Source organism: Oncorhynchus mykiss, chromosome 3 (genome assembly GCF_013265735.2).
Source record: "Oncorhynchus mykiss isolate Arlee chromosome 3, USDA_OmykA_1.1, whole genome shotgun sequence".
In the NCBI taxonomy this organism is placed as follows: domain Eukaryota; kingdom Metazoa; phylum Chordata; class Actinopteri; order Salmoniformes; family Salmonidae; genus Oncorhynchus; species Oncorhynchus mykiss.
In genome coordinates this window covers 53,276,268-53,289,485 of record NC_048567.1, presented here as the reverse complement: position 1 = coordinate 53,289,485, position 13,218 = coordinate 53,276,268, and the positions used below count along the sequence as shown (strand labels likewise).

General features: G+C 43.1%; 1 protein-coding gene across 1 annotated transcript in view; it reads right to left on the bottom strand.

The window, feature by feature from the left end:
* Positions 1–505: 505 nt before the first annotated feature.
* kif5c (kinesin family member 5C) overlaps positions 506–13,218 on the bottom strand; it is a 33,565-nt gene continuing 20,852 nt past the window's right edge. Inside the window, exons 14-26 of the mRNA XM_036974574.1 lie at positions 9,653–9,859; positions 8,669–8,815; positions 8,315–8,503; positions 5,505–5,622; positions 5,323–5,399; positions 5,064–5,173; positions 4,812–4,913; positions 4,597–4,657; positions 4,439–4,510; positions 2,804–2,908; positions 2,508–2,724; positions 2,092–2,289; positions 506–1,149 (exon numbers count right to left, since the gene is read on the bottom strand). Of these exons, the coding sequence (XP_036830469.1) occupies positions 2,099–2,289; positions 2,508–2,724; positions 2,804–2,908; positions 4,439–4,510; positions 4,597–4,657; positions 4,812–4,913; positions 5,064–5,173; positions 5,323–5,399; positions 5,505–5,622; positions 8,315–8,503; positions 8,669–8,815; positions 9,653–9,859 (1,596 nt within the window). The 3' untranslated portion in view covers positions 506–1,149; positions 2,092–2,098. The remainder of the gene's footprint in view (positions 1,150–2,091; positions 2,290–2,507; positions 2,725–2,803; positions 2,909–4,438; positions 4,511–4,596; positions 4,658–4,811; positions 4,914–5,063; positions 5,174–5,322; positions 5,400–5,504; positions 5,623–8,314; positions 8,504–8,668; positions 8,816–9,652; positions 9,860–13,218) is intronic.

Below are 13,218 nucleotides of genomic sequence, written 5' to 3'. Positions count from 1 at the left end.
CATGTAACACAAATGAAAAGACTCAATGCCCCGAAACCAAGAATATAGAAAATACTTGCAGGAAATTCAAAGTTCCGTCTCAACAATCTGCTCCAATGCTGTCTTAAAAGGTTGTTACTGTGGCTTGGGATACATACTCTGATTTAGAAATGTTTACAATAAGAAAGTTGATCTGTATCTTAACAATATGCATCTCAAGCAGAGTAGATTAGTAAAGTATGACCATAGCATCTTCACGTGACTTCAGTAGTGTGTGATATTGTCAAAGCACATGTTCAAATAACTAACATCAATGTTGCATAAATAAAATGTGTAAAATAAATAGCAGATATCTTCATCAAAGTTGCGCAAATAATAATCATTAAATCAACTAAATTCAGTACAAAACAGAGTGCTACTTTCAAAACCACTACTTTTAAAGGTGATCTTAAACATTCATAAAAAAAAACACTATGTGGGTTCTAAAACACACTAGAATACTAACTGTGTCTCCATACGTTCATCCTTAACAACATCCGTGTCCCTTCTATTGTTTCTGAGGGTATTGGTGTTAGACGGAAACCCCTAAACAACCATATTCAATGTTACCCTCTAAACCACCCTTTTCTCATAATTTATCTTCAAGGAAAACCAGCCTGTTTCACAAGATACAACACTGAACAAGCACCAGAGAGACATCACCCTCAACAACATATAGGAAGGAGCTCATTACACATTTCAGTCTGAGAGAGAGAGGGAGAGCGAGAGAGCGAGAGAGAGAGAGAGAGAGAGAGAGAGAGAGAGAGAGAGGCATATCGATAGAGCACCAGAAACAGAGGCAGAGTGAGAGAGATTCAAGAAGGCGAAAGATGAAAAACACTTGTTCAACATTACGGAGCCTCTCTTTCCTCTTGACCATGAGGATAGGAGACCTATTAATAAAGATATGAGCCAGAGTGTGTTTTTTTCAGGAATGAGGAGTCTGGAGTCCCAGTAAAGGCAGAGTGGTGAGAGAAGGAGAGGAGGATTGGTCCCAGTGGTTAGAGAGAGAGATAGCAAGGTCCATGGGGGAAGAGAATATCCCAGACAGTCCTGGAGTGGGGTCCGGTCCTAAAGGGAGAGGAGATCTGGTCTGTACATCCAGCTGGAAAATCCAGCTTCCACCTGCAGCTGTGAAAAAAAAGAGAGAAAGACTCAGGGAGAGACTGAGAAAGAGATTGTTTATGGTTTGATTGCCTAGTGCGCATTGTAAGTGTGAGGTAATAGTGTTAGATTGGTGATGTATTCAGCTAACATGAGGTCATGAAAGGGACAAAAAACACAAAGCTCTGATTTTATATACATATGTGCTGCCCCCTTGAGGACCAATATTGAACTTTACATTTGAAATGTAGAGGCTAAAGGGCCTCGGAAACACTTTCCTAGGGACCCTAATGCTCTTTAAGATGCAGGTCTTGTGTACTAGTTTCTAGAATAGAGTGAATGCTTTGGTCCTGACCTAGATATTGGCCCCAACACAGATGTCATTGAGGCCTTTGGCTTTCTCTGTAAACCTCAAGTGATTCCCAGAGTTCTCTCAGGGCTGATTAAAGCCTGAATTAAAGCTTTTGAGACTTCATTAATTAATGGCTGGTTTCCTGGCTGTCATTAATCTTCTCAAAGGACAACAGCACCAGAGTGGGCCAATACCAGACCCCATCACCAATTAGTCCAATGTGATTAAGTCATGCTAAACGCGTGACAAAAAGAGAAACGGCCACACAGCTGGGCTCAGGGTTACCATGGGCAATTCCTCTAAGATGTGATTTGGCTGAATCAAGCATTCAACAGCTGTATTGTTTCAATTCAGATGTGAATAAATTGTAAAGGAATGGCTGTAAGGTTAAAAATAGAGCAGTGTGGGAAGTAGGAAAAGTCATTGGAGTCCATCAGAGAGAAGAGAACTCAGCGTTCTGGAGCAGTCGCAAGGCATATCCACTTGTCGGACCTCAAACTAAGCACTAAAATCGTACATATATTCCCACAAAACACTTGATTTTCCCATACAGAATGATGAAAATAAGACGACTCGTGAATTGATCAATGACTAATGACAATGTGTCCTGTACTAACCTGTGCTTTATTTGCTGCGCTGCTGCTGCTGCTGCTGCTGCTGCTGCTGCTGGCGGTAGGGTGATGGAGAGGCCGGGTGGCGGTGGTGGTGAGGGCTGGACACCCCTCCACCCCCGCGGATAGAGCCTCCACGGATGGAATGACCCGCTGAGGGAGTGGATGTGGACTGCTGCTGATGTCCTGCACGGATGGGCTTAGCTACAGAGAGAGAAGGGGCGAGACACTGATGTGAAACTTTTCATACAATTTCCTGTACAACACACACACAGATATATTAATACAGAGATATGTCAGCTAAATTGGAGTTACCTGGAAATAATTTATCACTGGATACAGTATGAAACATGATGCTCCCTGAGACACATGTAGGAGGCAACTTCTCCCAACATTCTCTACTGTGTACCACTGTCTCTCACCTATTTGTGCAGAGTGCCCCCTCCTGGAGGCATTCTTGGAGAGCATGGCCTCTTTGATGCGGTCCACCTCCTGCAGGTAGCGTTTGCGGTCCCTCATGGCACTCTCTTTGGCCTCCCTCAGGGCTGTTTCCAAGGCCTTGACTCTCTCAGCCGTAGCCCGCAGACGTTTCTCCAGCTTGGGCAGCTCACAGCGCAGGTCGGCGTTATCACGCACCAACTGGAGAGGAGAGACGGGGAAGAGGAGGATTTGTAGTTGTGCGTGTGTGTGTGTGTGTGTGTGTGTGTGTGATTCCTACCTGTTTGTGGACCTTGGTGAGCTGCTCCAGGTTGTTCTCCAGGAAGGTGATCCTCTGTCTCTGAGCCAGACTGCCCCCAGCCTCCTCATTATCCATCTCTGCACTCTGATTGGACAGAAACAGGGAAGTGACATCACACATAGGGCTGTGGCGGTCACAAAATTGTGTCAGACGGTAAGTGGCAAATGACTGCCGGTCTCAAGGTAATTAACTGTTAATTAACACAAACATGTTTAGCATCTCCGGGCTTCTTTGCATAGAAGCTGCTGATGCACGGCTTTAAAACATCTACATGTTACTAAGTTTAATAAATCTATTTAACATAGCCTACACCATCACAATAAAATCCACTATTTATATAGTTGCAATAGACCTATATATCTGGGAATGTCTTAGAAATCAAAACATATGCGCTGCATGATGCGACTCTATATTGATGATTTGGAAAAAGTTGCAAAAAAGGAATGCGCTCTGATCCTTGCGCTTCCTGCGAAGACAGAGACAATTGCATTGCTGCTCTGCTTGTGTGGCAAGCAAGTTAGGGGATATGTAATCAATGGAAGATGGAATTAAAATGACAGTATTAAAAGTGAAATGAGAAAGAAAGGCTATGATGGCCAAGTTGTTGTTATGTGTAGGCTAACTGTAGGACAGTGAGAAGAGCAGTAATGCTATGGCTAGCCTCAATTAGCATAGTTAGCTAGCGTCTCTCAGTTTGATGCAGTCAAGACAGGTACTATACGATATACTATATAATCTAATGGGATAATAAATAACTAGCAAGAAGATAGTTTAGCACGAGGTAACAGCAGTTGCGGTCTCTCCCTCCATGTCTCTGCTCAGGTGCTCCGAGCCTCCAGTGTCTTACTCACACTCACACATTAACACACAGCATGTCCTCCGCTCCCTAACCTACAGCTGCTAGCTCTGTGTCTCTCTCTCTCTCCCTTTCTCCATCACTCCGGTTTAATAAAGTAACAAAACAATTGCCTTTTCTGCTGCTTCCCTCACTCGGATCAGACCGGTTGTTCTTTAGGTCATTTCGGGAACGTGTTTTAAAAATGTATTCACGCATTTTGGGTCCGGAGCTTTCCTATGTCCATTTCGGACCTGGAGCTCTACCCCATCACCATTTGTCCTCATTATTCCGATTACTCAAATTAAATCAGGAAGTGTTCAGCGAATGATTAGAGGGACAATATAGTGCCGAGTACCAGGCCATTAGCGAGGGCCATTAGCAAGTTCGGTAGGCTACCCATCAACTCCATTCATTTGCACAGTTTTGGGTGGGATTACCGTGACCAAGAGGGAATTTGACTGGGTCATGACTCGTGACTGGTGGTGTGGTGGTACGCACCACAACTGCTGACATTTACAGTATATGGTACATAGGGTGGGAAACTGGTTCCTAAAGTCAACTTGTTTTGTTGTTGCCTTCGCCTTCTGGGCTTCGTAACCAATAACACCTCACCAAACAACGGCAACAGCCTTGTTAGTTGTTAGCAGAAAAGGTGGATGTAAAGGCATACAGTAAGCCCACAAATGAGTGCATATGTGAAGGTTTACAGAGTGGAAACATTCCAGCTGAGCCTTAAGGAGATATCTCCCCCAATAACCTATCCTTCCTGTACTTACCATGCTGACGCGGGAGGTGAGCTCTTGGATGAAAAGCCTGCGCAGGTTGTGCAGGGTCTGAAGCTCCTTGGCCTGGTGGAATTGATACATCTCATGGTCAATGAGTTTAACATCAATCAACACCTGAGACGGACGCTATAATAACTCCATCCACTCACCACAGTTTCTTCCAGCCCCTTCAGGTCCTCCTTGGCCTGCTCTCTCTTCTCATTCAAGAAGCTACAGCAGAGAGAAAGAGAGGACATATGGTGTTCAGGGCTTAGCGATTCATTTCATGTTACAAACATGTTATGACCATGTTATAACCATGCTACACACACGTCTCAGGAGAACAGAACAGAGCTGTGGTAGATAGTGTAATAGACAGACTTACACAAGCTTCTGCAGTTGCTCGTCCTTCTCCAGCTCCTCGGCCTTCAGTTTGTCATTGTCTGACCGCAGCTTGCTCTGTTCCAGCTGCAGCCCCTGGTTCAGACTAGGGGGAGTGCACAGTGGTCACTATTCAGTATAGTATAAATCAATGCTACACTGTACATACTGTCATTATCGCATGGGACTATGTTTACTACCTGAAATGGGACTTTAAAAAAAGACCTGTAACTGAAATAAATAAAAAGGATGTTACTCCTTGAGCTCGTCCAGGACCCTCTGCTTGTGGTCGATCTCATCCCGCAGGCGAGACAGCTGCTTCTGATGCACCTCTCTGTGGTTCTCCATCTGCTCCTCTAGGGTTTTCTACAGAGTGCAGAAAGGAACACAGGGTCAAGGGTCAAAGTTCGTTGATTTTATTTACCTTTCACAAGAACCTGAAAGAGAGCGGGGGGGTGCAACAAAAATGGGAGAGATGAGAGAGGGAGTGATGAGAGAAATAGAGAGGTCTTAACCTTCATCTCCACTGCATCCTGCAGTTTGGTCAGGTGCTCCTTCTGCTTATCCATCACATGTACCTCTTTCATTTTCTCTGTGTAGATGAAAAATGAAAAAACAAGAGACAGAGTTTTTTTTCCCTTTGTGTGATGGACTGATTGGTGACAGGCATGTTTGTGTTGGTGTCTGAGTGTCTCACCCTGTGCATGTAGTGCGTGTAGCTCTTCCATCAGGGAGTCCTGGCTCTCCTCCAGCTGCCTCTTCTTCTGCTCCATGTTCTGCATGTAGTCTGTCAGAGACTTGATCTTAGCCTGGTGCTGCATGGAGTACACACACCATCAGGCAGGGACGGGGTTAATAACAGTGCAAAATAATATTTTCTTTAACCAGGTTTCCATCCAATTTTCTAATGCAGGTGAAGGGTATGTCGGATAAAAAAAATGTCATGACAGGTCTGATGGAAACAAGAACATTTTTCGGTAAACTTTCCGAATTTGTACAAAACATTACACGCTAGACAGGGTGTCTAACATATATTTGTGTCTGTAAAATGAATTATTGTCGGTGAAAATGTTGGTGAAAACGTTTTTATGCGCAAGTATTGATATACTGTAATAATCATCGTATGGAAGTAAACATCGAGTCACGCGATGACATGTTGTGTGGTCCTCCCACTAAGACTCAACAGGAAACCATGCCGTTTATAAGGCTACAGATGAAATAAATTATGATTAACTTCATAGGGTGGTGAATGTGCAAGATGATGAGCTTGATGCTCCTTTCCAATAAATATCGAGGGTCATGTTCTGGTGACATGATGATCAATGCTTGGCTGTCGTCTGACAAATAAAAAGAATCTCGCTCTTTTGTCCTCATCAAGTAGGCTCTATGTGCAATCTAGCCAACAGCGCTCAGATAGCACACGTGCCAATACCAGAGTGGGCACATTCGCTATATAACGCAACATTTTTTGTGAGAAAACCATCAGTAGAGTTGAAAATGCGAAGGAAACCCATTTAACTTGTATTTTTTATTTGCTACATGGGAATTTAACCGCAAAAGGTATTTTGTGTGCACTACGTCATCACGCACAGCCTTTTTATTTGCAACAAGTCATTTTGATGGAAACACATCTCTGGTGAGAAAATGCGCATATTGTTTTTATGCAGATTAAAAAAAATATTTGCATGAAAATCTGTCGCCAATTGGATTGAAACCTAGCTACTACCTCACTTTCCAAACAAGCTGCATGAACAGAATAGTTACAGTGCCTTGCGAAAGTATTCGGCCCCCTTGAACTTTGCGACCTTTTGCCACATTTCAGGCCTCAAACATAAAGATATAAAACTGTATTTTTTTGTGAAGAATCAACAACAAGTGCGACACAATCATGAAGTGGAACGACATTTATTGGATATTTCAAACTTTTTTAACAAATCAAAACCTGAAAAATTGGGCGTGCAAAATTATTCAGCCCCTTTACTTTGAGTGCAGCAAACTCTCTCCAGAAGTTCAGTGATGATCTCTGAATGTTCCAATGTTGACCTAAATGACTAATGATGATAAATACAATCCACCTGTGTGTAATCAAGTCTCCGTATAAATGCACCTGCACTGTGATAGTCTCAGAGGTCCGTTAAAAGCGCAGAGAGCATCATGAAGAACAAGGAACACACCAGGCAGGTCCGAGATACTGTTGTGAAGAAGTTTAAAGCCGGATTTGGATACAAAAAGATTTCCCAAGCTTTAAACATCCCAAGGAGCACTGTGCAAGCGATAATATTGAATTGGAAGGAGTATCAGACCACTGCAAATCTACCAAGACCTGGCCGTCCCTCTAAACTTTCAGCTCATACAAGGAGAAGACTGATCAGAGATGCAGCCAAGAGGCCCATGATCACTCTGGATGAACTGCAGAGATCTACAGCTGAGGTGGGAGACTCTGTCCATAGGACAACAATCAGTCGTATATTGCACAAATCTGGCCTTTATGGAAGAGTGGCAAGAAGAAAGAAGAAGACATTTCTTAAAGATATCCATAAAAAGTGTTGTTTAAAGTTTGCCACAAGCCACCTGGGAGACACACCAAACATGTGGAAGAAGGTGCTCTGGTCAGATGAAACCAAAATTGAACTTTTTGGCAACAATGCAAAACGTTATGTTTGGCATAAAAGCAACACAGCTCATCACCCTGAACACACCATCTCCACTGTCAAACATGGTGGTGGCAGCATCATGGTTTGGGCCTGCTTTTCTTCAGCAGGGACAGGGAAGATGGTTAAAATTGATGGGAAGATGGATTGAGCCAAATACAGGACCATTCTGGAAGAAAACCTGATGGAGTCTGCAAAAGACCTGAGACTGGGACGGAGATTTGTCTTCCAACAAGACAATGATCCAAAACATAAAGCAAAATCTACAATGGAATGGTTCAAAAATAAACATATCCAGGTGTTAGAATGGCCAAGTCAAAGTCCAGACCTGAATCCAATCGAGAATCTGTGGAAAGAACTGAAAACTGCTGTTCACAAATGCTCTCCATCCAACCTCACTGAGCTCGAGCTGTTTTGCAAGGAGGAATGGGAAAAAATGTCAGTCTCTCGATGTGCAAAACTGATAGAGACATACCCCAAGCGACTTACAGCTGTAATCGCAGCAAAAGGTGGCGCTACAAAGTATTAACTTAAGGGGGCTGAATAATTTTGCACGCCCAATTTTTCAGTTTTTGATTTGTTAAAAAAGTTTGAAATATCCAATAAATGTCGTTCCACTTCATGATTGTGTCCCACTTGTTGTTGATTCTTCACAAAAAAATACAGTTTTATATCTTTATGTTTGAAGCCTGAAATGTGGCAAAAGGTCGCAAAGTTCAAGGGGGCCGAATACTTTCGCAAGGCACTGTAACTGAAGAAAGGAAAATATTCAACAAGTTTTGAAGGGCAATGAGAGTGGACAGTTTTTTTTATATACAGTATATAGAAAATGATGTTAAATCCACTTCCTGGTTACCTGGGAGATGAGTAACTGACAGGAGGCCAGCTCCTTCTCATTGGCCTGCATCTTGCGGGAGGTGTCGACAAGGGAGCTCTCCAGCTGTTTGCTGCGGTTCACCAGAGACTTGACCTCCGACTTCATCTTGCTGATGTAAAGACGGGCCATGGTGAACTCCTCCTCGATGACCTCATTCACCTCCATCATCTGAGGAGCAGAGAGAGATCAGGAGTGAGTGAGATAGTGTATGAAATATGTGCTTGTATGGAAAACTGTTTGTAACAGGTAGTGTGTCTCAATGACAGAGTGTGTACATGTATATGTGTGTATGAGTGTAAGTGTGTAATATGTTTGTATAATGTGTGTCCTTACAGACTTGAGGTCACTGGTGCCGATGATGCCTCCTATCTCACTGAGGTCTCGGAGCAGTAGACTGAGGATCTCTGCTGCTCTCTTCTTATGGTGACTGCTGAGCTCCTGTAGACTGGACAGCTCCCTCTGCACCCCCTCCAGAGTGGTCTGAAACTCACACACATTTTACCATCACAGTCCAGTCATAATCTATATTCTAGAATATGTTTTGAACGGGGCAGAGGAATGCTAGAGAAATTGTCTGAGTTTCATTCCAGGAATGTTCCCTCCCCTCTGCCCTTGTTCATTCTCCTTCACGGATCTGAGACAACTGGGTAGGTGAAAGCAATAGTTCCTGAGATGTACATATCCAGTCCTTTGAGATCTGTAGCAACGCGGATGCCCCGCCCACCTGAGGATCTGTCTTTTCCTATTTCCTGTGTTTGAGGGTGAAAAATCACTTCCATCTCGCTGGATTGATTGCTTTCATTTCACTCCTGCCACTCTTTCATACTTTTTCCTGTGCCTGTCGTTTCTCCCCACATTCTAAGAAAATGCTGACAATAAATGTCATACCTGATCTTCATTCATTTTCTGTCCATGCCAGTAAAATGTTGTATGAGCAATAATTCAGTCAATATCTGATGGATTTGTTTTTTAAATGTTTGTAGGCTACACCAGTCAGACATAGGCAAGGAAGGGGTAGCGGCAACGGAGCACTCAGCACCACAGCAACTTAGGCAGTGGAGTTGGGCACTCCGCTACGTAAAAAGAAATCCTGTAAATGTGCAGAAATATATGTATTTTTAGCCTGGGGAAACTCTGTATCCGTAGCAACTCTGTTTGTTTAAAATATTCTAAACGTTTGGAGTGTCTTCATCCATTATACAACTGTTGCGTTCATTACAACTGTTCTAAAAATCTTTGAACAATTTTGATGATGATTGCTACTGTAAAGGGTTAGTGTGTTCAGAGGGGAGGGATCTTCCTCCCAATATGACTCACGCTCTTGTGGTTGAGTTCCTCACTGAGCTGGGTGTTGGAGCGGTTCTTGTTCTTCACTTCCTGGCTCTTGTGGTCGTAGTTAACAGCCAGCTCCTCCAGGGCCTGCAGCACCTCCTTCACCTCCTCTTTGGCCGCCTCGTTCTCCCTCTGCAGCCTGGACAGGTCCTCCTGCAGCTTCTCATAGTCCTTACGGGCCGAAACCAGCAGCTGGATGGACGGGCAGGTGAGATGAGTATATATATATATATATATATATATATATATATGAGTGTGTGTGTGTGTGTGTGTGTGTGTGTGTGTATATATATATATATATATATATATATATATATATATATATATATATATATATATATATATATATATATATATATATATATATACACACACACACACACGCTAAATTCAATCAAATAATACGTTTCCAGCACAGTGCTTAGACCCCCCAAATATAACACCAGGATAGAAGCATCTTACAGTCTCTGGCACAAGACGAGGTATTGTAAATCCACATCCCAAAATGAAAGCACAAATGCACTTCACAGGAGGTGGACAAGATGACAGAATGGCATTAAAGCAATTGTTTCTCTCAGCAGTTAGATTGTGCCCTGCTCCAGCCTTCAAACCCTTGACTATTTGCCTAGAGCGTAATGGACGTGTTACCATGGCAATGTCTTTCTTATTCAAATCCCTTTCTATAATTGCTTCTTTAAAAACCACTAAGGAAAGAATACGAATACGATATGACTCACAGAGTAGGCAGCTGACACTGAGTCCTTACTACTACAGAATTTGCATAGCATGCAATGTGTGTGATGAAACAAAGGTCTACAAAATGTACATTGAGTATACAAAAAAATAACCCTTTCCATGACTGACCAAGTGAATCCAGCTCAAAGCTATCTTATTTAAAAAAATATTTTACCCCTTTTTTCACCCCAATTTCATGTGATCCAATGGTATCCAATTGTTTTAGTCGCTATTATCTTGTCTCATCGCTACAACTCCCGTACGGGCTCAGGAGAGACGAAGGTTGAAAGTGATGCGTCCTCCGATACACAACCCAACCAAGCTGCACTGCTTCTTAACACAGCGCGCATCCAACCCGGAAGCCAGCCGCACCAATGTGTGGAGGAAAACACCGTGCACCTGGCAACCTTGGTTAACGCGCACTGCGTCCGGCCCGCCACAGGAGTCGCTGGTGCGCGATGAGACAAGGATATCCCTACTGGCCAATCCCTCCCTAACCCGGACGGACGACGCTAGGCCAATTGTGCGTCGCCCCACGGACCTCCCGGTCGCGGCCGGTTACGACAGAGCCTGGGTGCGAACCCAGAGTCTCTGATAGTACAGCGCCCTTAACCACTGCGCCACCCGGGAGGCCCCACTATGATCCCTTATTGATGTCACTTGTTAAATCCACTTCAATCTGTGTAGATGAAGGGGAGGAGACGGGTTAAAGAAGGATTTTTAAGCCTTGAGACAATTGAGACATGGATTGTGTATATGTGCCATTCAGAGGGTGAATGGACAAGACAAAACATGTAAGTGCCTTTGAACTGGGTCTGGTAGTAGGTGCCACCGGTTTGTGTCAAGAACTGCAGCGCTGCTTGGTTTTTCACGTTCAACAGTTTCATGTGTGTATCAAGAATGGTCCACCACCCAAAAGACATCCAGCCAACTTGACACAAATGTGGGAAGCATTGGAATCAACATGGACCAGTATCACTGTGGAACGCTTTCGACACCTTGTAGAGTTCATGACTCGACAAATTGAGGCTGTTCTGAGGTTAAAATGGGGAGGGGGGGGGGGGGGCAACTCAATATTAGGAAGGGGTTCCTAATGGTTGGAATACTCAGTGTATATCAAATGCAGATCCATATGTCACCACTAGATGGCAATAAACACAAATTCAAGTTATGCACTCTGTTTATGAGTGTAAAAAACATACTCCTTTGCTCATTGCACTAATTCAAGTTGATGAATACCTTCCCTTTTATCAAGTTATAGCATGTCAATCTACGAGACTAAGGAATATAGATGAAGGAGATGTACTGTATAGGGTTGGATAAACTCACCTCATCTTGATGAAAGAGATGTGTTGTATAGGGTTGGATAAGCTCACCTCATCTAGATGAAGGAAATGTGTTGTATAGGGTTGGATGAGCTCACCTCATCTAGATGAAGGAGATGTGTTGTATAGGGTTGGATAAGTCCACCTCATCTAGATGAAGGAGATGTGTTGTATAGGGATGGATAAGCTCACCTCATCTAGATGCAGGATATGTGTTGTATAGGGTTGGATAAGCTCACCTCATCCTGATGAAGGAGATGTGTTGTATAGGGTTGGATAAGCCCACCTCATCTAGATGAAGGAGATGTGTTGTATAGGATTGGATAAGCCCACCTCTTCTAGATGAAGGAGTTGTGTTGTATAGGGTTGGATAAGCCCACCTCATCTAGATGAAGGAGATGTGTTGTATAGGGTTGGATAAGCTCACCTCATCCTGATGAAGGAGATGTGTTGTATAGGGTTGGATAAGCTCACCTCATCCAGATGAAGGAGATGTGTTGTATAGGGTTGGATAAGCACACCTCACCTAGATGAAGGAGATGTGCTTCTATCTCAAGGCCATCAGACTGTTAAACAGCCACCACTAACATCGAGTGGTGCTGCCAACATACTGATTCAACACCAGCTCACTTTAATAATGGGAATTGATGTAAAAAATGCATCACTAGCCACTTTAAACAATGCCACTTACTATAATGTTTACATACCCTACATTTCTCATCTCATATGTATATACTGTACTCTATATCATCTACTGCATCTTGCCATCTTTATGTAATACATGTATCACTAGCCACTTTAAACTATGCCACTTTTATGTTTACATACCCTACATTACTCATCTCATATGTATATGTATATACTGTACTCGATACCATCTACTGCATCTTGCCTATGCCGTTCTGTACCATCACTCATTCATATATCTTTATGTACATATTCTTTATCCCTTTACACTTGTGTGTATAAGGTAGTAGTTGTGGAATTGTTAGGTTAGATTACTCGTTGGTTATTACTGCATTGTTGGAATTAGAAGCACAAGCATTTCGCTATACTCGCATCAACATCTGCTAACCATGTGTATGTGACAAATACATTTTGATTTGTATAGGGTTGGATCAGCCCACCTCATCCAGATGAAGGAGATGTGTTGTATAGGGTTGGATAAGCCCACCTCCTCTAGATGAAGGAGATGTGTTGTATAGGGTTGGATAAGCCCACCTCCTCTAGATGAAGGAGATGTGTTGTATAGGGTTGGATAAGCACACCTCACCTAGATGAAGGAGATGTGCTTCTATCTCAAGGCCATCAGACTGTTAAACAGCCACCACTAACATCGAGTGGTGCTGCCAACATACTGATTCAACACCAGCTCACTTTAATAATGGGAATTGATGTAAAAAATGCATCACTAGCCACTTTAAACAATGCCACTTACTATAATGTTTACATACCCTACATTTCTCATCTCATATGTATATACTGTACTCT